The sequence below is a fragment of the Pan troglodytes genome, chromosome 22 (assembly GCF_028858775.2).
Source record: "Pan troglodytes isolate AG18354 chromosome 22, NHGRI_mPanTro3-v2.0_pri, whole genome shotgun sequence".
Taxonomy (NCBI): Eukaryota; Metazoa; Chordata; class Mammalia; order Primates; family Hominidae; genus Pan; species Pan troglodytes.
The window spans coordinates 40,118,734-40,143,265 of NC_072420.2; the positions used below are offsets into that span (position 1 = coordinate 40,118,734).

Sequence of the window (24,532 nt, forward strand, 5' to 3'; positions counted from 1 at the left end):
TCCTGGGCTCAAGCGATCCTCTCAGCTCAGCCTCTGGAGTAGCTGGGACTACGAGTGTGTGCCGTCACACCTGGCTAACTTATTATTTTTTGGTAGAAATGGGAGTCTCACTATGTTGCCCAGGCTGGTCTTGAACTCCTGGGCTCAAGTGATCCTCCCACCTTGGTCTCACAAAGTGGTGGGATTACAGGCGTCAGCCACTATGCTCAGCCATGGACATAAACTTTGAATACTTTCAATAAGCCCTCTTAGTTGTCTAAAGTGATAATTTAAAATGGAAGGAATAGAAAGTGAAATACAAGAAAGACCCCAAATTTATACCCTTAATAAAATTAACATTAGTTACAAAGCAGATGGTTCTGCATTTCTTTATTATGCTACTGCACTAAGGACGATACCACCACAAGTATCTCTTTTATAGCAGCTTACCTCAAAAGCAGATTGAAACAAACAGATCCATCTTCTGAGGTCTTTAAAAGGATTTACCTTTTCATTTAATTCTCAATTCTCGTGTTTTATCAAGAAAGCAAAAGAGAATTTAACTGGCATTAGATCCTTTGCAATAGGAATCTAATATCACTTTCTCTACTGAGAGGGTTTTTTTGAAGTCAGTTTCTGCCTTTTGCTGCATCTGCTTAATTCTCCAGCCTTCTCTTCTGATGAAATATATTAGGCAGTCCACAATCTCCTCACTACAAGAAATCAAATGATCTTAGTAATAATTAATATTAGCATTACACTTAATATCTAACTAGTGCTCTTACTTTGTACAAACTTATTTCACATCACCTCATCTCAGCCACCTAGAGGGAATAGGTTCAGACAGGTTTAAAGTTCAGAGACTGTCCCTGTTTCCTAGCTCCAGGGGCAGTGCTTTTTTCATTAAGCACCATGACTGCAACACCACATTGGTGGGAGCATTACACAATCCTAAGGCAAAGAATTTCTCTTTCCAGACACATTCTGCTGTGTAGTGGTGGGCAGAAGCAGATCCTTATTTGTGAACCTTTGCATCTAGATTAAGAAGAATCCAGGCCGGGCATTGTGGCTCACATCTGAAATACCAGCACTTTGGGAGGCTGAGGTGGGTGGATAGCTTGAGCTCAGAAGTTTAGGACCAGCCTGGGCAACATGGCGAAACCGTCTCTACAAAACAAATACAAAAATTAGTGGGGTGTGGTGGTGCACACTTGTAGTCCCAGCGACTTGGGAGGCTGAAGTGGGATTGCTTGAGTCCAGGAGGCAGAGGTTGCAGTGAGCTGTGATCGCGGCACTGCATTCCAGCCTGGGTGACAGGGCCAACTCTGTCTCAAAAACAAACAAACAAACAAACAAACAAAAAAACAAAAAGAAGAATCCCAGATGTTGGTGTAAGGGACCCTGAAAGACTACAAATGCTCCCGTGTAGCCCTCATAGCCTTGCCTGTCCTTGTCCCCAGGAGCTGTTCCTCCCTGCCCTCTTGCTCATGACCTCAGTCCCTAATTTCCTCCTCACCTATCTTGGTAAATCCAAATGGCTCAAACAATGGTTGCTAATCCGCAAGAAGAATTTGTTTTTTTGGCCAGTTGTTTCTGACTCAAGCTAGAGTTCAGCTGACTTCTGCTAAAGCCCCTCCTTCTTCCTCACTTTAGAACACTCCTTCAACAAGTCTTCTTATGCAGGCAATTTTGGATAAAGGCTTAATTCAAGAGTGTTTTTCATGTTACATTCACAAATTGTCCAGCTACAGTAGTGGGAGGGAGTGTGATGGAGTAGAAGGTGATGGACAATTTGAAGGCAGACCGGCTTGGGTTTGAACTTGGGTCTGCCTGTCACTTAAGTGCTCTTGTCCATCTGTAAAATGTGAGTGACACCACCAATCCCATAGGGTTGAGAAAGAAAAGAAGCTTATCTGAGGAATGCAACCCCCTTTAAATGACCAGGCCCAAAGAGGCATTGGAATGAGACAGCAGTCACGTCCCCCCATCCCCCCAGCTGAGCTAAGTAATCATTTCTTAGCTGCTTGCTCCGTGGGCTCTGACTGACACCACCAATAGCTATAAATTAACCTAACAATGCCATATGCTGGACACCACAGCTCATACCCTGTGGTTCAAACAACAATCTAATCGCCAGTCACTGTTATTTCTGTAGACCAATGAGAATTCCTGAAAAACGACGTTTGCAATTGTCCCTCTCCTGACTTTGTCCTTTTTTCTTTAAAAAATGCAAGCCTCTCACAGAAGACTAAAGTGAACTTCAATTGTCCCATGTTTGATAAAGTAGAAGCCTAGCCATCTTAGTCTCTTAGTTTAATAAAAATTGATGTAACAGCCAAAAAAGAAAAAAAATTCCAATGGAAATCCTGTAGAGCCACGTAAGAATAAACAAGACTATAAATAACTTCACTCTTAAAACAATTCTACCAGATTAAAATGTCCCCTAATGAGGCTTTCTAGACTTAGTTGTGAGAAAGGTGGTGGATTGGAAGGTGTTACCGCCCTCCCCACGTGGATGTGCAAGTCATAAGCCTCTGTGGATGCTGAGTTGTCCCATTACCTACTGGCTCCAGTGGATGTCTGTATTTTGCAGGATCCTTATAGCTAGAAGTAATTGTAGCTTCTTAAAAGTGCTTGAAAAATCAAAAATCTGTCAATGTTTCAGTGTGTTTCAGTGAGAAGATCCCTTACTAGCAAAATTATCCACAATCTTTCCTGCTCAATAATTTGCCTAGCCTAACATTAGGGATCTAGTTGCCTCAGGATGGGCAAAGGGTGGTCTTACTATAAAGACAATTTTTTTTTTGTTGGTGGAATGGATGAGTAGAAAATGACTGCTACCAATTTTATTTATTTTATTTTTGAGATGGAGTCTTGCTCTGTCACCAGGCTGGAGTGCAGTGGCATGATCTCGGCTCACTGCAACCTCTGCCTCCTGGGTTCAAGTGATTCTCCTGCCTCAGCCTCCCAAGTAGCTGGGACTACAGGTACGTGCCACCAAGCCCAGCTAATTTTTGTATTTTTAGAAGACATGGGGTTTCACCATGTTGGCCAGGATGGTCTCTATCTCTTGACCTTGTGATCTGCCCGCCTCGGGCTCCCAAAGTGCTGGGATTACAGGTGTAAGCCAGCGCGCCTGGCCTGCCATAAATTTTCTAGTGGATGTACTGTCAACTTGCTTTTGTCAAATTTCTAAAACACATAGTATAAGGCAGTGATCAATTCTACTATTGATCACTACTATAACCTAATCTGTCTCATGTAAAAAAAGCTACAAGCAACTTCAGATTAATTGCTGTGTTCACCGATTTGTCTTAAATAGGCAAAAATATCTGAAAATCAAAAATCATAATTTCAATCCATATCCTAAGACACTGAATTTTTGGGAGCTTACTAAATTTAAAAGTTGTCATGAATGCTTTATAGAGTATATTTAGATGCTATATTCTTTTGAAATAATATATTTACAACTTGGTAAGATCAGTGTATAAACTGACTGGCCCAGTGTTTATCACAGCTTATTAATGTCAGTGTCACTAAAATCAGCTTTTAGGTAAAATTGGCTTTTAGGTAAACTCAGTATGCTGCTTTTTGCTACAACAAATAGACAATTGTTTTTAATATTAATGGCATAGTCTTTGACAAAAAGAGGTCATAAGAAAAGCTGGGACCAGATGATAACAACACTTAAATGAATTTTGTACCTGATTCGCTAACATTTTAAAATGAAGATTTAAAAAAATGTATCAAATAGGTCAATTTATTTGGCTTACTGAGCGTACATATTTAACACAACTGATTCCTAAACCTTTGGGATACAATTCTTTATTTTTAACCCTCTTTTATTGAGGTATCAAAGAAAATTAGTAAGAGTACCATTTGATAAGATTAGAAATGTGTATCCCCATGAAACTATCACCACAATCAAGACAGTGAACACAACCACATAATCTCCCAAAGCCTCCCAGCACCCCATTGTAATTCCTCTCATCCTTCCCTGCGCCTCACTCCCAACCCAGGCAAACCCTGTTTTTTTGTCACTATCAATTATTTTGCATTTTATAGAGTTTTATATAAATGGAATAATCCAGTATGTATTTTTATTTGGTTGGCTTCTTTCACTCAGCATTATTATTATGAGATTCATCCATGTTACTATGTGCATCAATATCAGTAGTTCATTTGTTTTTTTTTTAAGTTGCTGAGTAGTTTCCAATTGTATGTATAAACCATAATTTGTTTATTCATCTGTTCACAGACATTTCAGCTATTTCCAGTTTTGGGCTATTACAAATAAAATTGCTGTGAATATTCTGGATATAAATCCTTTATCAGATATATGCTTTGCAAACATTTTCTCCTCATCTGTGATTTTTCATTCTCTTAAAAATGTCTTTTAAAGAGCAGACTGTTAATTTTGGTGAAGCCCAATTATCAATTTGTTCTTTTAAGAATGATCCTGGCTGGGCACGGTGGCTCATGCCTGTAATCCCAGCACTTTGGGAGGCCAAGACAGGCGGATTGCCTGAGGTCAGGAGTTCGTGACCAGCCTGGCCAACAAGTTTAAACCCCATCTCTACCAAAAAATAAGAAAATTAGCTGGGCGTGGTGGCGGGCGCCTATAATCCCAGCTACTTGGGAGGCTGAGGCAGGAGAATTGCTTGAACCCAGGAGGTGGAGGTTGCAGTGAGCTGAGATTGCGCCATTGTACTCCAACCTGGGTGACAAGAAACTCTGTCTCAAAAAAAAAAAAAAAAAAAAAAGATCCTTTTGGTGCTGTATCTAAGAAATTTTTGCATGACCTGAGGTCACAAAGATATCCTCCTTTCTTCTAGAAGTTTTACTTTAAATCTATAATCCATTTTGAGTTACTTATGGATTAAAATTCATTTTTTGGTATATGGGCATCCAATTGCTCCAGCACCATTTGTTGCAAAGACTATCCTTTTCCCACTCAATTGCCTTTGCATCTTTGTAAAAACCCAGATATTCATATGTTGATCTATTTCTGTGCTCTCTACACTGTTCTACTGATCTGTTTCTCTATATTCATACCAATACCACACTATTTTGGTTACTGTAGCTTTTTTTTTTTTTTTTTTTGAGAGAGGGTCTTCTATTGCCCAGGCTGGAGTGCAGTGGCACGATCTTGGCTCACTGCAACCTCCACCTCCTGGGTTCAAGTGATCCTCCCTCCTCAGCCTCCCAAGTAGCTGGACTACAGGTTCATGCCACCACAACCAGCTTTTTTTTGTTTTTTTTTTTTGTAGAGACAGAGTTTTGCCAATTCTCCTGCCTTGGCAGGGTAGGTAAATTTCCAAAAGAGTTACTTGTACATAAATTATACTCATCAAAGAGACAGGATATTCCTAGCATTCTGGAATTCCCAGGACTCCAGAACCATCCTAAAATTTCTACCTATATGACCTCAATACAGGTATGTTTGGGTTCACCTGGCACTGTGTGAGTTCTATTCTTTTCCACGAAATGGTGACTGAGAGACATTATCAGCAATGTAAACAAAAGTAAAACCCAGTTTGATTCTTGGCTATTACTATAGTTGGCAATGAATGTGTCCTGAATGCAGGTATCAAGTAGGATCATATATTCAGTCTGCTAAATACCAGTTTTCTCACTGACCTGTTAAAAATTGATGACTAGTATCAGGCCTATAACTGCACTTTTAAGTTGATTAAACTATTTCAGAAATCTTCATATTAATATACATACACTACACTTCTCTATTGTTATCAATAAAAAGTGTAGTTTCCACATACAAATTTCTGATTATGTGGTGCATTTTTGAAAAATCCAGGCCTTAAACCAACCACCTACTGTTCTTTCTTTTGAGACGGGGTCTTACTCTGTTGCCTAGACTGGAGTGCAGTGGTGTGATCACAGCTCACTGCAGGCTTGACCTCCTAGGCTCAAGCAGTTCTCCCACCTCAGCCTTTCATTTAGCTGGGATTACAGGCACATACCACCATGCCTGGCTAATATTTTTAGTTTTTGAAGAGATAGGGTCTCACTATGTTGCCCAGGCTGGTCTTGAACTCCTAGGCTCAAGCAATCCTCCCATCTCAGCCTCTCAAAGTGCTAGGATTACAGGCATGACCCACCATGTCCGGCCACTGATGTTCTTAATTAATTAATATGTTCAGTCAAAGAACATTTATTTAGTGTCTTCCAGGGACTGGGGTTATGAAGAAGGTAAGGCAAAAGGATCTTAAAATAGGCAAAGTTAGTAATTATAAAATTAATATCTACTATAGTTACACTAGTTTTTGTATCAAATTTACAGTATAGTTCAGATTTAGTTTGGCAGCATTTATATTTTGAACAGTTTACAGTATAGTGGTGCCTATTTTACTGCACATGAAGCATAATTTTATTATGTCTCTATCATTATGGAGTTTATAGTTGTTTCTTTGCTGTTATGACTCAGGAACACAATGAGTAATTATAAACACTATTCTAATGGAAAAAATCTGATCTGGTTGAGGTTACGTTTTCCCGGAATGCACTATGGTGAAAGGGATGGCTACTTAAAAGAACAGTAAACTTCTATATTATGCTTATCTAATTAGTGAATTAGAAATAAGAATGTTCAAGATCAAGGTATTGTCTGAATCATTCTGAATACAACGGTCAGGTGTCTTTTCTCCTGCTTTTGCAACAAGGCAGATGGAAAATAAAACACACTAAAATGTTTGAAAGTGATTACTGCATACCTGGTGTTCTTTATCAAACTTCCCTAAGATGTCTGATGATAAACTGAAGATAAGCACAGGGTTCTTCACACTGTAGTATTTATGAGCTTTCCACGGTAGTATTTTTTTGACAGGTTTTGGTCTCTTTTTAAAGAAAGAATATATATTAAAAAACCTAAAATGGTATTACAAAAGGAAAATGTTACAATCTCACAAAGAAACATATTTATGTAATAAGAATAAGGTTTTGAAGCAGTTTTAATTAATATATATATATTCCCTTGTATTATGGATTGGTGTGGTCTTGGCTCACTGCAACCTCTGCCTCCCAGGTTCAAGCAATTCTCCTGCCTCAGCCTCCTGAGTAGCTGGGATTACAGGCGCCCGCCACCATGCCCGGCTAATTTTTTTGTATTTTTAGTACAGACGGGGTTTTACCATGTTGGCCAGGCTGGTCTCAAACTCCTGACCTCAAGTGATCTACTCACCTTGGCCTCCCAAAGTGCTGGGATTACAGGTGTGAGCCACTGCACCTGGCCACAGGCGGCTTTTTCTCTATGAAAGTGAATCACCTGTTGGCAGTTGATTGGGAAATTCTTGGATGTGATTATCAAACAGTGATGTTGAAATAAGATTTGAAGGAGCCATACACAGCAGTGCCTTTTCAAGTTTTTGGCAGAAAAGATCTTGTGGCTCACCTGCCTGCTCTTTCTTTCCAGTACAGAGTTGAACATAAATAATTAAAGTTTTTGGATTATGTGTTTCTTGCCTGTCAACAATAAAAATAACAAAAAGACGACCCTCTTGGTAGCTAATTGTAAGCACTGGATTGTATTTTAGAAGCAGAGACAATGACTGATTTAGTATTATATACTAAAATGTATTCTGGTTCCATACTTTCATGAATTATCAGATTCTTGGTTAATAATACAACTAGAAAATCCTAATTCTTAAAAGTAAATATTTTGTTACACGCATATAATGAAAAAAATTCAGTAGTGAATTTATAATTAATTCATAAGGATAATTTAATTCAAATGATTACATCTGTGTTTCTGGCTGAAATTATTCTATGGGTAGGTAATTACATACATATTTTTTGAGATGGAGTCTCACTGTGTCATCTAGGCTGGAGTGCAGTGGTGTTAGCTCAGCTCACTGCAGTCTCGACCTCCTGGACTCACGCGATCCTCCTGCCTCAGCTTTTCAAGTAGCTGGGACTACAGGCATGTGTCACCATGCCCAACTAATTTTTTTATTTTTGCAGAGACGGGATTTTACTATGTTGCCCAGGCTGGTCTAGAACTCCTAGACTCAAGTGATCCACCTGCCTTGGCCTCCCAAAGTGCTGGGATTACAGGCATGATCCAGGCCACAGCGCCCGGCCAGTAATTATATTCTTAACCAGTCCTGCCTCTTGGGGAAAAAAATTTACTCAGCATGCAAATTTTCCCTCTTTTCTTATCCATTCTCAACATTTCCTATTGCCTTCCCCATTTCATTTTTTCTCTTTAACACATACTGTCTAACCTAACACCCATTTTACTTCCTCAGCCTGTTTGTAGCCTGGCTTCCCCACTAACTGCATGCTTCACAAGGCATGCATTCTGGCTCCTTTGTCTATTGCTATATCCTAAGTGCCTAGAGGAGTTCCTGAGAATATTAAGTGTCCAATAAATATTGATCAAATAAATTAATGTTCCGGATGCCTCTGTGCTTAATTCCTCTCTTCATATCCATTACTCCTGAAAAAACTTCTCATTACTGCTAACCCAATCTGAAAAGCTCCAAATGAAAGCTTTCCCAATGTGATAAATACCTATCTCAAACAAAAAAACAGCTTTAAGCTTAATGGTGAAACATTAATTTACACTGATGTAAGAATTAAGATAAGAAATGCCTACTATCACTGTTGTTCATTAATATTGTTCTGGAGGTACTAGGTCTAAATATTGGAAAATAAGAGGCAAGTTATTATGTGGAAATGAAATGAAATGATTATATACTTATAAAACACTATCAAGAGAATTAAATTGACACTATAGGTTACAAAATGGCTATAAAATTAATCTTTTTTTTGAGACGGGGTCTCACTCCACTGCCCAGACTGGAGTGCAGTAGCGTGATCACAGCTCACTGCAGCCTCAACCTCCTGGGTTCAGGTGATCCTCCCACCTCAGTCTCCCGGGTAGCTGGGACTACAGGCACGTGCCACCATGCCTGGCCACGTTTTTGTAGAGATGGGATTTCACCATGTTGCCCAGGCTAGTCTCAAACTCCTTGGCTCAAGAAATCTGCCCACTTTGGCCTCCCAAAGTGCTGGAATTATAGGTGTGCCTGGCCCTAAAAATAATCTTTCCTATATGCAAAATAAAACGACTTAGAAAATAGATGAAAAATACCCCACTTACTATATCCAAATATTTAAAACATCTAAGTTTACTATGAATAATATGAAGGAAACTTTAAAACTACTGAAATAAAATATTTAAGTGAAGGACACATTTTGTTCTTATATCAAAAGGACACAGATTATAAAGCTGTAAATTCTCCCTAATTTAATCTACATGATCAATGTATTCTCAGTGAAATACTGAGTAATTTTGTGAAATTTGACCAAATGATACAAAATTCATATAGAGAAATAAATATGAAAGAATACAAGAAATATGAACAAAAATGATGAGAAGGGACTACTTTGATCAGATACTGAGATATAAAACTACAGTTACTAAAATAGCCTGATACTAATGCTTTGACAGAACAATATTCTGGAATAAAGAGTTCAGAAACAGAAACACAAACAAATACATATGGTAACCTAGTCTAAGATAAAGGTAGAGAAAGTGGACTTCAGTAAATGATGAGAGGTAGGCTAGAATCTACCTGGAAATCAAAACAAAAGCAGATTCTTATTTCATTTCTTACACTAAAATGACGGTTAGATGGGTTCAAAATGTAAATGTTTAAAAAATTATTAAAAGAAAACACAGAGTGTGGAAAAACATAAAGCCTAGAACCATAAAGGAAACAACTGATAAAAATAACTGCATAAAAATATAAAACTTCCTTATAATTAAAAAAATAATAAAGTTCAAAGGCATCTTACAAACTGGAAAAAAGATTTTCAATACATATGACAAAGACCTAATTTCCTTAATTTACAGAGACCTCTTAAAATAATCCATTAGTAAAATGGGCAAAAGATATGAATGCATTACAGCATAAACACATTACAGAAACACAGAAAACCAAGAGTTGTATAAAAAGATGTTCGAACTTACTCATAATGAAATGCAAATTAGATTCCGCTTTTCATCTACCAGAATGGCAAAAATTAAAGAATCAGATAAAACATATTATTGTTATTATAACTGTGATGAATAATACTGATAATGCATATTATAAAAAATAAAGCATATCTGTGTATGTGTAGATATGTAAATTCTCTAAGATACGTTCATTTTCCAATCAATGTCTACATGTAAAATAGAGTTAAATTCTCATTTTTAAGATTTAAGACTTTCATTTGGTACAGTGGTAGGCTGAATAATGGTCCCCTAAGGATGTCCATGTCCTAATCCCTAGAACCTGTGTTACTATATATAGCAAAAGGGACTTTGCAGATGTGATCAGTTTCAGGTCTTGAGGTGGGAAGATTATCCTGAGTTATCCCAGATTATCCATGTGGACCTAATGTAATCACATGGGCCTGTCTAAGAAGGACACAGGAGGGGTCAGAGTGAGAAGGCTCTGTGATCACAGAAGCAGAGTCAGAGGGAGAAGACATGACGCTGCTGGCTTTCAAGATGGAAGAAGGGGTCACATGCCACAGAATACAGGCTTTTCTAGAAGTTAGAAAAGGGAAGGGAATGATCCTCCCTTGGATCCTCTAGAAGGAATCAGTCCTGCTGACATCCTAACCTTAGCCCCTTAAGACTCATTTCAGACTTCTGACCTCCAGGGCTGTAAGAAAATAAATTTGTTTGAAGCCACTGAGTTTGTGGTAATTTGTTATAGCAGCAATACAGAACTAATACAGGTACCTTGAAAAACATCACAAATTAAAATGAGACTAAAAGCAGGCTATTAAATGCAAATAAATTGCACTGTTATAAATTTCAAGAAGTCAGAGAAGATGGTGAGTTCAAACGTTTTGGGGAAATATCTTAATTGTTCCAGAAACCAGCTTGCTTTACCTTGCCTTGGACTATATCTAGGAACAAGATGACCAACCCGAGATAGCTGGTGGGATTGTTTGCTTTGGAAAAATGAGCTGGAGAAAACAGCCGACCCTCTCATAAGCACTCCATGAAGATTTTTTTTTAAAGCAGGTGGCTTTCCTGCAGAGGCAGTGGCAGAAGCATGGCTGAAGGCTGAGAAAGCAGAGTGAAGTAGTTGTAAGGGGGAGGAGTGACAAAGAGGCGTCAGGTAGCTGGCAAAGTTAGGAAATTAATTAGAGCTAACAAATTAACTGAGGACATAAGTAAATATATTTAGAATCATGGGGTCAAATTTCTTACTGTCTGAAAGAGGGAAGGCTGGAAAGAACCCTGAAATGTTGGATTAGAATGAGAAATGCTAGGTTCAAATACACACACATACACACACAAGGAGGTATATACAGTTACAGATCTATGTGCATATATATCTATAAATGTATGTGTATGTGTATATGCATATGTATGTATATGTGTGCGTGTATTTTTCCCCTAACTCTGCTGAGAGGGCCTAGAATCAACGACACCCCAGAAACAATGAGTACACTGTGTACCATTCTCCACTAAATACCATTCTCTGCTATAATGAATTGGGGTTCCTTGGAGAAATGGATGATCCTAAGCCTGAGGCAGGCAAAGAGAAGAAAGGCTGGTGTGTATCAAAAGGGCACAGGAGCCAGCTTTAAGAAGCTCCCACTAGTCAAAGATAGGGCAATTTGAACATCAATACCAATAAGGATACATCAGCCTGAGCAACATAGGGAGATGCCATCTCTATAAAAAACAAAACAAAACAAATTAGCTGGGTGTGGTGGTGCACACCTATGGTCCCAGCTACTTGGGAGGCTGAGGCTGCAGTGAATTTGATCATGCCAACACTGCACTCCAGCCCGGACAAGAGTGAGACCCTGTCTCAAAAAAAAAAAAACAAACAAAACAAAATGGGATTTACCACGTCAGAGTATCTCTTCCCAAAGCACTAATCAAATGCAAAGGGAAAACAGGTGGCTGTGGAGAAACCTGGCAGATTTGTGCTTGAACAGGTAATCAAGGTTCATGTCACCAGGGTGGGACAGGTGACATTCACTAGTGTCCATGGGCACTTGAGAAGATCACAGCACCACCTCTGTGGTCTTTCTGCCACAAGCACAGCCTGTCTGGTTAGAAAAAAACATCAGCCAGACCCAAGTTCAGGGTGTTCCTATTGAATGAAAGGCTTAAACTCTAAACTCTTTGACAAAAATGTTAAATGAACAGAAAAGCTCTTCTCTAAGCTTATAAATGTGGTATTATATAGCTAAGATAATCAATATCTTACGGTTTTCAAGAACATTATTTCAAACACTTTATCTACTTTTATGTGTCCCAGTTTTTTGCTTCAGAAATTTTGCGAGTCACTCTAAACATTGACAAAGGGAGGTTATGATTCTTAACACTGATTGGCCTGGCGTGGTGGCTCACACCTGTAATCCCAGCACTTTGGGAGGCTGAGGTGGGCAGATCACTTGGGCCCGGGAGTTTGAGAGCAGCCTGGGCAACATGGTGAGACCCTGTTCCTAAAAAAAAATTAGCCGGGTGTGTCAGTCCCAGCCACTCAGGAGGCTGAGCCCAGGAAGTCAAGGCCGCAGTGATGCAGTGAGCTGTGATCGCACAACTACATGCCAGCCTGAGGGACGGAGTGGGACCCTGTTTCAAAACCAAAAAAACCAAACGAACAAAACACTGATTGAGAGGCAGTATACTGTGGAAGAAAAAAGGTATGTTCCCAGTTCTGCCAATACAACTAGCTATTAGGCCTCAAATGTCTAAGGCAAGAAATTAGCTGATTTCTCAGTGACATCTAAGGTCCAGTCTAGCACTAAAATCCATAAATGAAATATACCTATATATATAAGCAATTTCAAGTTTATTTGATAACATGAAAATGTGCCACGTTCAAAGTTTGGATGGTTACAGACTAGCTATGCTATGTAGGTTTTGGTAATTTAACAACTTTATATATTTTAGAACAAATGTTTGAGTTCACTACCCGACTGACACCCTAGTCACCTTCAGGATAAGAACCCGTGCCTCTCTACTTCCACCAAGTGGTGGCAAATGCAATGTAGTGCACTGAGTAAAGGGCTACAAATCTTTACACAAGTACCCGTTTTTAGCTACCCTGACACAACATTCTTTTTAATTTTCAGTGTTTGCTTGATTATTTTTACTAGATTTTCATTCTATTTTAATAGAATTGTACTAAAACACACGGCGCTTAGTATCTCTTACACATTAGAATGTTCATTTCATTCATTCTTTCAGCACCCATTTGAGTGCTTACTATGTGCCAGGCACTGTGTGGGGTGTGGAGATACAATGATGAACACAAACAGCAAATGTTTCTATTTTTGTGGGCCTTATGTCAGTAATGAACTAATCATAATAGTGACTGTCCTGAGTGTCTTCAAGGAAGGAGATACAACTCTGTGAAGATAAAGAAACCTGATCCTGACAGCGATCAGGGAAGTTATCCCTGTAGAAGTACTGTCTGAGTTGAGATAGGAAGGGTCAGTGGGAACTAACTAGGCAAGAGAGGATGAGAGGGAGGAGGGAAAAACAATGCAGACAGAGAGGAAAGAATGCCAAGGCCTGGTGGGTGGAGGAGGCCCATGTGGCTGAAGCCCAGTGAGAAGGGCCAGCGGTTTCAGATGAGTCTTGAGACGCAGGCGGGGGTGAACAGCTGCAGGGCCTTCGGAAGGCGTGTTTATGATGTGGATCATTAATCCGAGGGCAATGGGAAGCTGGCTGTAGGCAAAAGAGGGAGGCGGGGAGGGGTGGCATAATCAGCTCTGCCTTCTGAAGGTTACTCTGGCTGCAGGGTGAAGAATCGAGAAAAGCCAGAGGGGATGTGGGGAGACCAGCTGGTACAGGACTGCGGCAGGCTGAATGAAGGTGGTGGTTTGCACTTGGGTGTCCACGACAATGAAGAGATGTGAAAGATGCCCAGGAGCCAACCTCACCTGGGCTTAAGGATTCACTGGGTGTTGGGGTGTGATAAGGGTCAAGGAGGAATTCTAGGTACAATGGAAGAGCTTCCAGCTGGGGTTGGGAAGTGGGGTTGTTTGGTTTTGTGCATGTTGAATTGGAGGAGACTGAGTGGTATTAAGAAACACTGTCACGCAGCTAGCTGAATGTACGAGTCTAGCTGAGAGAAGGTCAAGTTGGAGAAAGGTGGGAGTCAAGAGCACAGGGCTGGAACTTAAAAGCTGTGCGTGTGAATCTGTGCCTTGTGCTAGATGAAGGGGCGCAATGGAGAATAAAATGGGAACAGATGCCGAGCTTTGAGAATCTCCAATATTAAGGAGCCTGGGAGAGGAGGGTGAGCCAGAATGGCAGCAGGAAAAGCAGAAGAGTCAGGGGTGGTCACAGAAGCCAAGGGAAGACAGTGTTTGTAGAGTGAAATGGGGGCAGCAGTTTCGGATGCCGCTGAGAGATTGAGCAAAACGAAGCCTGAAAAAGTCTCATTCCTGGTTTTTGTTTTAGCAGAGATGAAGAGGGAAGCCAGACTGGCTGAGGAGTGAGAGACAAATAATAGAGGCATTGAATATGGCAGTTCTTTAAAGTTTGCCTGTCGAAAGGGATAAGGGATTGGACAATAACTGGAAACTGAAGGGGAACGTGGGGTCAAAGAAGATTCTTTTTTTCTCTTTTGTGATGGGAGACTTGAACATGCTTCAAAACCATGGCAAAGAGCCAGCTGAGATGGAACAGGTGATCATACAGGAGAGGGAATGTATACCTGACAGGGTAGAGTTTTTGGCGAGTGGAAAGCGATGGGATCCAAAGCACGGAGAGGGAGTGGCCTTGGTTAGGAGGAGGAAGGAAGGTAGGAACAGATATAAGTAAGGCTTGCAGTTTTGGGAGCTGAAGAATGAGGGGATTCCCATGTGACAGCTTCAAGCTTCTCTATGAAGTGACAGCACAAGGGCATGGTGGGAGATCAAATCTGAGGAAAATGGTCATTTATGAAATGCAATCTCCTACAGACCCTCAGCTAACCGTGGCAATCCTACTCTGTTACTTTGGTTAATTGGGGTTTTACCTGATGGCAAAAGAGAAAAGATGGGGCTAGGAGTTTAAGAGAGTGGCAAGGGTAGGGCCGGGCGCAGTGGCTCACGCCTTTAATCCCAGCACTTTGGAAGGCCGAGGCAGGCAGATTACCTGAGGTCAGGAGTTTGAGACCAGCCTGGCCAACATGGTGAAACCCCATCTCTACTAAAAATACAAAAATTAACTGGGCATGGTGGCGCACACCTGTAATCCCAGCTACTCAGGCCGAGGCAGGAGAATTGCTTGAGCCCAGAGATGGAGGTTGCAGTGAGGCGAGATCTTGCCACTGCACTCCAGCCTGGCCGACAGAGTAAGGCTCTGTCTCAAAAAAAAAAAAAAAAAAAAAAACAACAAAAAAAGAGAGATTGGCTAGGGGCCTTAGCTCCTTGAGGGCAGGGACCTGTCACATTGATCGCGGTATCAGCACCCAGGTACTTACTATTCAAAATGATCAGCATACAGATGATCATTTGTCTGCATCTCAGTTTGCCTCTTTTGGTGCTTCTCTAAAAAATAAAAAAGGAGGAGCTTAAACTCCTACATGATTCCTGTCTTTGCGCTGGGAAGAAGGCTCTGGGTTCTTTTGTTCTTCAGGACAGTCCCTTGTAAAGCTCTTGCCATAGTTCTGTTCCAGGGGCACTGTCATATTTATACCTAACAAAGCTAAGGGGTGTCTTTACATTTTTAGCTTGTTAGCAGGATGCTTATATGGCCTTGTTGACCCGGTTTAAAAGTTGCAATTTGCAAAATACATACTGAAAATACTGCACTTTTACCTATGGAAGTTGTAATTTATATAAGGAAATTGTAATTTATATAATCCTTTAAAAAACTTATTCATACGAAATAACAGAGAACGGGGAAATACCATTAAGACTGTCATGCTCAAGTGGGGGAGGGGCAGACTCAGGGAAACCAATTAGGAAGCAAGTAAAATAATCCACGCACCAGATGATGGGGGCCTGGACCAAGGTGGTGACAGTGGCGGTTGAGAGAAATGGTAGAATTGTGAGTCTATTCTGGGTGCATTTTGAAGGCAGTGCTGACAGACTGAAGGTGAGGAAGAGAAAAACAGGACTCAAGCAGGATGCAAGACTCGGGCAACTGGAGGATGGAATTTCCAGCAACTATGGTGGATTAAGATTGTGGGAGGACAGGCTTGGCTTGGGGAATTATTGAGCGCTATCTTGGACGAGCTGTGTTTGAGATGCCGTAGACATCCAAGTAGGGATGTGGCAGGCAGCTAAATGCAGGGATCTGGTGTTCAGGGGAGGGGCGAGGGCTGGGAATGCACACTTGGGGCTCACTGGAATTCAGATAGGCTCTGAGTACAGGCGACTGGATGAGTTCATCTAGGGATTGAGTGTAGACAGAAAAAAGGCTCAAGCTCACATTCAGCCGTGGAAAAAAACTGGTCTCTGAAAAAAGTTAACCGTTGGCTTAAGTGTGGCAACAAAACGTTAACACGTTGAGGGGAGGGTGTGGATAAAGAGCCCCGAGGCTGGGTGAGTGGGGGACAAACAGACAGAGAAGACATTTCAAAAGATTTAGATTCCTACGAGATAGGGAGATGCCAGCGCTAAGGTTAGAAAGAAAAACTAATCCAAAGCAAAACAGCAAGTAAGCAGAGGCAAAATCGGAGGTCAGATAGAAGATTCAGATAGAAAAACCCCAAAGTTCCCTCGGTGGGGCGGCGGTGAGATCGGCCTCCGCCCCCTCGCCAGACCCAGGCGCGGCCCCGGGAGCGCTAGGTCACCTCGGCCCAGGCCGTCCCCCTGCCCAGCGGGCCTGAGAGTACGTGTGTCGCCGGGGCGCCCGGTCACTGCCGAGCCGGGGTAGCTGTTCCTTGGCAGACTGTGCCGCGAGGAGGAAACGGCGGGGCGCCAGCGAGGCAGGCAGGGGCGAGGACTGAGTGACCGGCGATACTGGAAGCCCAGAAAGAGCGTAGCAGGAGGGTCCGGAAGGGCCCAGAGCTGGGGCTGTAACAGGGTAACCGGCTGAGGGGGACGACGGCAGCAGCGGGGCCGTTACCTGCTCCGCGCTGTTCCCGCGACTGCGCCAACCCCGCAGCGCCGGCGCGTCACCATGGAAACCCGCGCGCGGGGCCTCCTGGGAAGCGCCGGCCTGCGGGGGCTGGGCGCGCGCATGCGCACTCGGGCAGCAGGAGCCGCGGCGGGGAGGGGCGTCTTGGGCCTGGAGGTCAGTGTGGCCTCGCGTTTGTCTTCGGTGACGGGAAGTGAGTTTCTTGTGTAGACGTCTGTAAACGATCCTCCTGCCGTCCCTGTTCGGCGCCCGGGACCCTCCCTTCCCGCGTGGCCGCACCGAGACGAGGGAGCCTGTCACGCGCTCTGGCGCTCTCCCGACCTCTTAAGGCTCTGTCAGTCTTAGGTAACTTGAGTCAGTAGGTGGGTGTAGACGCCTGCCGGTAGGCTGCTAGGCAGCGGGTGTAGACGCCTGGTCAGGTCCTGGGAAGCACAGTTCCCCTATTAACCTCTTGTCATAAAGACGATTTTTTTTTTGTTTTTTTTTTTTTAAAACAAAATCTGATGACAAAACAATGCGTGTTTGGCATAGAGAATATAGAAATGTACAGGCAAGTCCAAAGCAAAAGTCAAAATCACCTAGATGATGGAGTTATAGGTGTTTTTTAATGACAGCATAGGAATTTGGCATAATTTAGGAAGACTTACATTGTTTCCTTTTATTTATTTACTTTTTTTCCTGCGTCAAAGCCATGTTGAATATCCTTGCAGATGAATCTTTGAGGTCACCCCTGACTGTTTCCTTAGGATAAATTCCTACAAGTGAGGTTGCAGGGCCAAAGCATATGCTCACTTTGAGGCTTTCTAAAGGTAGAGGGAAACTGCCTTCCAGTAAGTGTCCCAATACTTGGCCCGCATTGGAAATTCTCTTTTTTCTTAAAATTTTTTTGCCCATTTTATTGTCAAAAATTGGCATCTTTAATTGTATTCACTTCCTTGTTAGTAGGAAGAATAGACTTTTTCCCATATCTTGAGTGCCATTTGTCCTTATTGTGTGATTTGCATTTTCCTGTCTTTTGTCCATTTTAAAACTTGACATTCATCTTTGTAAAAATGGGTTTTGTAAGGACTTTTGATGCTTGAAAACTTGGCTTGTGATATACGTTGCAAATATTTCCTCAGTTTGTCAGTTACCTTTAATTTTGTTTACAGTGTATTTTGGTATTTGTTTAGAGTCAAGCTTATTACATTTCTCTTTATAGTTTCTGCATTTGGTTTTTATATAAAAGGAGAAACGGGTGTTTTTTTTCAAATTGACTTTAATCCTACTTTGGTAGAAGTGGGTTAGGACAAGCTTTCTCTCCATATCACCATTTCTTCCTCTAGAAATGCATGACCCACCGTGAGTTTTGGTGGGCCATGCATTTCTAGAACTCCTTAGGTAGGGAATTATCCGTATAAGATGGGTGCCGGTTGTTTTTGCTGGTGGTGGTGGGCGGGGCAACATCTCCAGGTAGGCAAACATTAGACAAATGTCACTCTAGACTTGACATTATGGAAAGATGGGCTGATGCTTGGTGGCTGGTGGTGGCCCCATGACAGTAACGAGAGCGGAGTTTTGCCGTTGCGGGAACATCCAACCCTGGAGCTCAGGACTGGAGGAATTGAAAGGTAGAGTTTCCTTAGAATGGTTTCCTCCTCTTTTCTACCAGCTTTTCCCAGTCTGTAGACATGATAAGTCACTGCAAATCTGCCCTTGAATCTTTCTTTGCTTTTGCTTTTGCTTTTTTTTTTTTTTTTTTGAGACGTATCACTCTATCGCTCAGGCTGGAGTGCAGTGGCGCCATCCCAGCTCACCACAACCTCCGCTTCCTGGGTTCAGGTGATTCTCCTGCATCAGCCTCCTGAGTAGCTGGGATTACAGGTGTGAGTCACAACACCCGGCTAATTCTTTTTGTATTTTTAGTAGAGATGGGGTTTTGCGATGTTGGCTAGGCTGGCCTTGAACTCCTGACCTCAAGTGATCTGCCCGCCTCGGCCTCCCAAAATGTTGGGATTTCAGGCATAAGCCACCGTGCCCGGCCTTTGCTTTTGCTTTTGAAGGGGTGTTCTTTTCTGTGTACACAATGGAAGGAGAAGAGCCATGGCCTTTCACTATTCTGGGGCCATCTCCATCATGCCACATAAAAAGCATAGCCTTTATTTCTCTATATTAGGTTCTTAGGTTCCTAGGGATGCCATAACAGACTACCACGAACTTAGGGGCTTAGAACAATAGAACTTTATCTTCTCACATTTCTGGAGGTCAGAAGTATGAAACCAAGTTGTCTGAAAGTCCATGTTTCCTCTGAAGGCTCTTAGGGAGAATTTTTTGAGTCTTCCAGCTTATGGGGACTCCTGCTATTCCTTGGCTTGTGGCAGCACCACTCCAATTTCTGCTTCCATCTTCACAGGGTGTTCTTCTCTGTGTCTCCCTGTCTTGTCTTCTTATAAGGACAACCAGTCATTGGACTTAGGGCCCACCCTAAATCCAGGATGATTTAATCACAAGACCCCCCCAGCTGATTACATCTGTAAAGACTCTATTTCCAAATAAGGTTACATGCTGAGGTTTGGCTGAACATGAATTTTGGTGAACAATATTCAACCCACTACAGTTATTATGGTAATCATTTCCATCATTCTACATAATAAAGACGTGTCTTTATTTGTCATTTTAAGTTATCTGTAAAGTTATGTAAATCAAAACATATCATCTGGTATCATTTATCATGAGATCATCTGGGGGTCTCTATGAAGTTTGTAGCCCAGTACCTCATGTCTTTAAATCAAAATTAATCAAATCAAAAAGTGATGTTATTTGACTTGTTAAAATATACTCCAACAGACGGACAAAATGAACTCCTGTTTCCTAAAATGAGATGCACCAAAAACAGAATGTCCTACTGGGGAGGCTGAGGCAGGAGATGAATCTGGGAGGTGGAGGTAGCAATGAGCTGAGATCAAGCCACTGCACTCCAGCCTGGTGACAGAAACAAACAAAAAACAAACAACAAAACAAAACAAAACAAAACCTCCAGAATGTCACAGCCAGAAGGATGAGGGGTTAGTTACGTATTTTTGCATTATTAACTGCTATTAAGTAAGCAGAAACCAGCTTCGAAAAAGCATAGCCAACACAACTTCAGCTGGAAAATTTCCAACTGACCCCGATAGACTGCCTGATGCCAGCCAATGGAAACATTCCCTCCCTCAGTATGCGCCCCCACCCCCAAACGCCTTGCAGACCTACTACAACTCCAGTTGGACAAAGGACTGGTCTTATAAACATTCTTCATTGATAAACAGCTGCAGACCTCCAGCCAATTTTGGCCAGCTTATAGAAATTGCACATAAAATGTCTTTGTGCCCTATAGTTCACCTGTTGATATAAAGAGCCAAATTCCATCCCATTTTAATGCTAGAACTCCACCCCAAGGTGAACATGGAATGTATGATACATATATGTTTACCCACTGCACACATGCCTGAATTTCCTCATAAATATTAGTAGATCCTCTGCAACCTTGCTCAGTATGTATGTAAGGCTGACTCTGTAAGACACAGATACCAGCTCCTTCCTCCCTTCTGCAGCATGTGCATTTTTGGTTTTTTCTGTAAGCTGCATTCCCCAATCTGCAGGTTGTATCTCCCCCTAAAAATAAAATCTCCTTTCCTTCCTCCGTGGATCTCCTGGTCTTTGTGAACAGACGTAAACAGCAAGCAGGAGATGTTGAATGGTTGGCTGCTTGCATCTTCACTAAATTATACACCTTCTTTCTGAAGTGGATTTTGTAAGTCAGGGGTTCATTGAGCTTTATTTTAAGATGCATTTGGAATGTTCGCTATTCCTGTTAATTATGTTGAAGCTCGTTTGTGTCATTAATAATACATTAGAAGGAATCTTTCACCTGGAGTTTTCAGATTTTTAATTTGTACATTTTTATGGTCATTTCGAAAAGAGTAAACTTAAAAAAATTCATAGTGAAAAGGGGGCACTAGGAATTTGAGGGTAGCATCTCAGGAGCTTCTCATGTGGTGTAGAGAGGAATGGGTGAGGCTTAAGTCTTGGATATGCCATTTCCTATTCCCATCATCTCTAGTTCTGTGTCCTCATGGTGAGTGGGCATAATAATGGAACACAGTTTTAGGGTTCTTATACAGGTTAAGGGAGTGGCTTATGCAAAGCACCTAGAGCAGATCTGGCACATGGACAACACCTACAAATTGTTAGCTGTTATTTGAGTAGGAAATTAATTTCTCCCCAGGGTTTGCAGATGGAGGAGGTGTCATTATTGAGGGCAGTTTTCACCTGATATAATCAAGAGATGCGTATTCTCTAGAGCACATGAGAATCCAGCTATAGTTTATGCTACTAACTTACAAAGTCATTAGAAAATATGCCTCCACTTTCTTCAAGAATATTTGGAGAAATATGGCATGCTTATGTGGCAGACTTTAAGGTGTGAAAATATATAATTGTATGAAAAAATAATACGTACTGTAGAAATTTTGAAAATGCAGAAAAGAAAAACTGATCTGTAATCCTTGATGTGCTTTAAAATAAAATTTATAATTCTACTGACTTAAATTTGGGGAACCATTAGTCATCTTCATCAAGGACCTTATTTTTGGAGCAGCTAACTTTGCATGTTGAAGCCAAAAGTTAAATGTTGGTAGTCACCTCAATCATTCATTGTGATGTAGAGGCATTTAAGCGATATTCCAGGAACTGGGATATTCCGGGGACTGGGATGTCTTTTCTCGTTGCAGGCACCTACCTGAGGGGGTGGGAAACATGCCTCTGGGGCTCTGGGACTCAGGTGAAGAGGGAGTACAGAAGCCTGGGAGATTCCTCTCTGCTTCAGAACGTCGGTGCCACCCAATCCATGATGAGCAGCAGGGGATTTTAAAAAGGGAGCCGGAGAACAGACAGAGAGAGAGACAGTAAGAGACTCAGTTATCTAAGCTAAATATCCCCCAAGTGCTTCTTGAAAAACTAGCCCTTTGTCCCTAATGCCCTTGATCTTGATTTTGAAATCTATCAGAAGAATTTACGTAGCTGGCATTTGGGCTTCTTTGCTAGATTTTGTATTCCTTTAATTTAATTTGTTTGTTTGTTTGATTTGGTTTTGTTTTAGAGATAAGGTCTTGTTCTGTCACCCAGGCTGGAGTGCCGTGGGTGCGATCATAGCTCACTGCAGCCTCAAACTCCTGGCTAAAGGGCTCAAGGGATCCTTCCACCTCAGCCTTCCAAGTCGCTGGAAATACAGATACAGGCGCCTGCCAACATGCCTGGCTGTTTTTTTTTTGTGTTATTGTTGTTGGTAAAGTCGTACCTCAGTATGTTACCCAGACTGGTCTTGAACTTCTGGGCTCACACAATCCTCCTGCCTTGACCTCCCAAGGTGTTGGGATTACAGGTGTGAGACACCGCCCCGGACCCTCTCTAACTTTTAACACAATTCGAAATACCTGTATAAACATTAAAATGTATAAACACAAATATATATAAATAAACACAAAATACCTATGTAAACAAAGAGCCTATTATAAACAGATTATTTAGGTTTTTTCCCCAAGCACTTTAAAATAGTTAATAAACTTCAAGTCAGTGACAAGTAAATAAAATAGTGAGACAATTGGCTTGTTGCAGCCATGAGTATTGACAAGCCAGCGGCTATTTCCCTGCCTCCCTGGATGTCAGTGAAACTTTAGATGGCCCATGGCTGGTCAGTTTCTGTTCTTTAGGAGAAACAGGTGGGAAAGAGAGCACACTGGAAACAGCCACTCTTAAAGGCATTTCTATTGTATGACAGTTTACTTAAAAATTTTTTTTTAACCTGCCAGGAAAAAAAACAAAGTTGCTCTTTACTTAAAGGCCTCTGTGGCTATTCTGACCCTTCCAGTTTATTTGTTTGCCAAAAGCCCTGTAAACCCAGCCTCCTCCCAGACTGAGGTGGTGTTTTCCGGGCTTTTCCAGCTCCCAAGAGCTCCTCCCTCACTTCTTTCGCCTCCTGCTGCTCTGTTACCGGGGCCCCACCTCCCTTGGCCCCAAGGCATCTCTGCACAGGTCTCCGATTGGTGCACAGCACAGCCTGGCCTTTTAGGGACTGTTGTCGCGCCTTTAAAGTGATAGGGAAAGGGTCCAGTGGCTGCTTTTATCGACCAATCAAATATTTTCCTGACAGATCCCAAAATATTCCTGGGCCAATGGAGGGAGGAGCCCAAGATGCCTCTGCTGCTCCTTGGAGAGACAGAGCCTCTTAAGTTGGAGCGGGACTGCCGGAGGCCAGTGGAGCCCTGGGCTGCTGCCAGCCCCGACCTGGCACTTGCTTGCCTGTGTCACTGTCAGGATTTGTCTAGCGGCGCATTCCCTAACAGGGGTGTGTTGGGGGGAGTCCTCTTTCCAACTGTCGAAATGGTTATCAAAGTGTTTGTTGCTACATCTTCTGGGTCCATAGCGGTAGGTGTCTGGTGGACTCTTTCTTCCTATACTCTTTTCTGAATAACTTAGGGTTGGAAATATGGCCAACGTTGGCCTTCAGTTTCTTTTTTGCGTGTAGTCAGCTGTGGCTCTGCAATAAGTATGTGCGCCCTTTGCTTTCTGCATTTGATTTCATAGTGTTGAAAAAGCATGGAAAGGGTGTAGTCTGGATGGCTGAGTGTGCAAAGGGATTCGAGTAAGGAGGCGTGCTTGACACTAGAATTTTTAACATGTGATTTGTGTTGTGTTGCCTTGTGAATATCATAGAAGCAGGGACTTTTTTGTATGTGTTTCTGCCATTCATTCTGCAAGGCTTAAACTAATTTAAAATTGTAAATAAATGATACTTTGTGTAACACTGTTTGGAGCGGATGATGAACCAGATTGCTAAAATGACTCTGGGGTGTAATCACTTGTATATGCCATGTAATGATGTAACCATACTGAAAGTGTAAAGTTAGCATGTGTAATCCTTTGTTTGAGGAAAGTGATGTCACAGTGACCAGAGCAGACGTCTCTCAGGCCACAGTTATAAACACTCCAGGCATTCAGACGGCCCCAAAATAAGAGCTGAAAGCCGACCTTCATAACCAGTGCTTTGTCTAATTTTCTTGAGACCATCCACCTCTTCAATTCTGGCCTTCATTCTGTGCAGGCTGGACCTGCCGTAAGAAATAGGGGTGATGAAGTGACACATTTCTCTTTGGAAATGGGTCAGACTTTGATTTTAGGCTTGAACCTATATAGTGTCTGTCTGTCTGGAACTGATATTTCGACCAGCATTTTAGCAGCAGTTAGGAAGGCTGTGGAGAGAAAAAACAGTTTTATTAAACCCAAGAGTTAGAGACCAGCAAGGCGGCTGTTTCCTTTTATATCTAGTTTCTGGAGGATCTCAGGTTTCGGCTGGGATTTCAGCAGCCACTCTGCCAGAGACAGTACCCAGAGTAAGCCATTGGCTGGGGTGACAGCCCCAAAGGCAGCCGCTGAGTGCCACCACTCCCAGCCCCGAAAGTTCATGAGGTT

General features: G+C 42.0%; 2 protein-coding genes across 28 annotated transcripts in view; one reads left to right on the forward strand and one right to left on the reverse strand.

The window, feature by feature from the left end:
• The window catches only part of LCA5L (lebercilin LCA5 like), a 40,288-nt gene extending 23,006 nt beyond the window's left edge, over positions 1-17,282 (reverse strand). For 2 of the 24 annotated variants that reach the window (XM_063803368.1, XM_063803363.1), the window contains exons 1-5: positions 17,033-17,058; positions 15,950-16,051; positions 15,441-15,507; positions 6,711-6,833; positions 430-692 (exon numbers count right to left, since the gene is read on the reverse strand). The gene's annotated coding sequence lies outside the window, so the exon portion shown is untranslated. Of the gene's footprint in view, positions 1-429; positions 693-6,710; positions 6,865-15,440; positions 15,509-15,949; positions 16,052-16,757 lie in introns of those variants that run through there. The other 22 variants (XM_063803367.1, XM_063803365.1, XM_063803370.1 and 19 more) reach the window with 22 other exon arrangements.
• The window catches only part of SH3BGR (SH3 domain binding glutamate rich protein), a 69,137-nt gene continuing 61,739 nt past the window's right edge, over positions 17,135-24,532 (forward strand). The window contains exon 1 of one of the 4 annotated variants that reach the window (XM_016938552.4): positions 17,135-17,200. In XM_016938552.4, the coding sequence (XP_016794041.1) occupies positions 17,147-17,200 (54 nt within the window). In that variant the 5' untranslated portion in view covers positions 17,135-17,146. Of the gene's footprint in view, positions 17,238-22,994; positions 23,489-24,532 lie in introns of those variants that run through there. The other 3 variants (XM_063803640.1, XM_003319075.7, XM_054675287.2) reach the window with 3 other exon arrangements.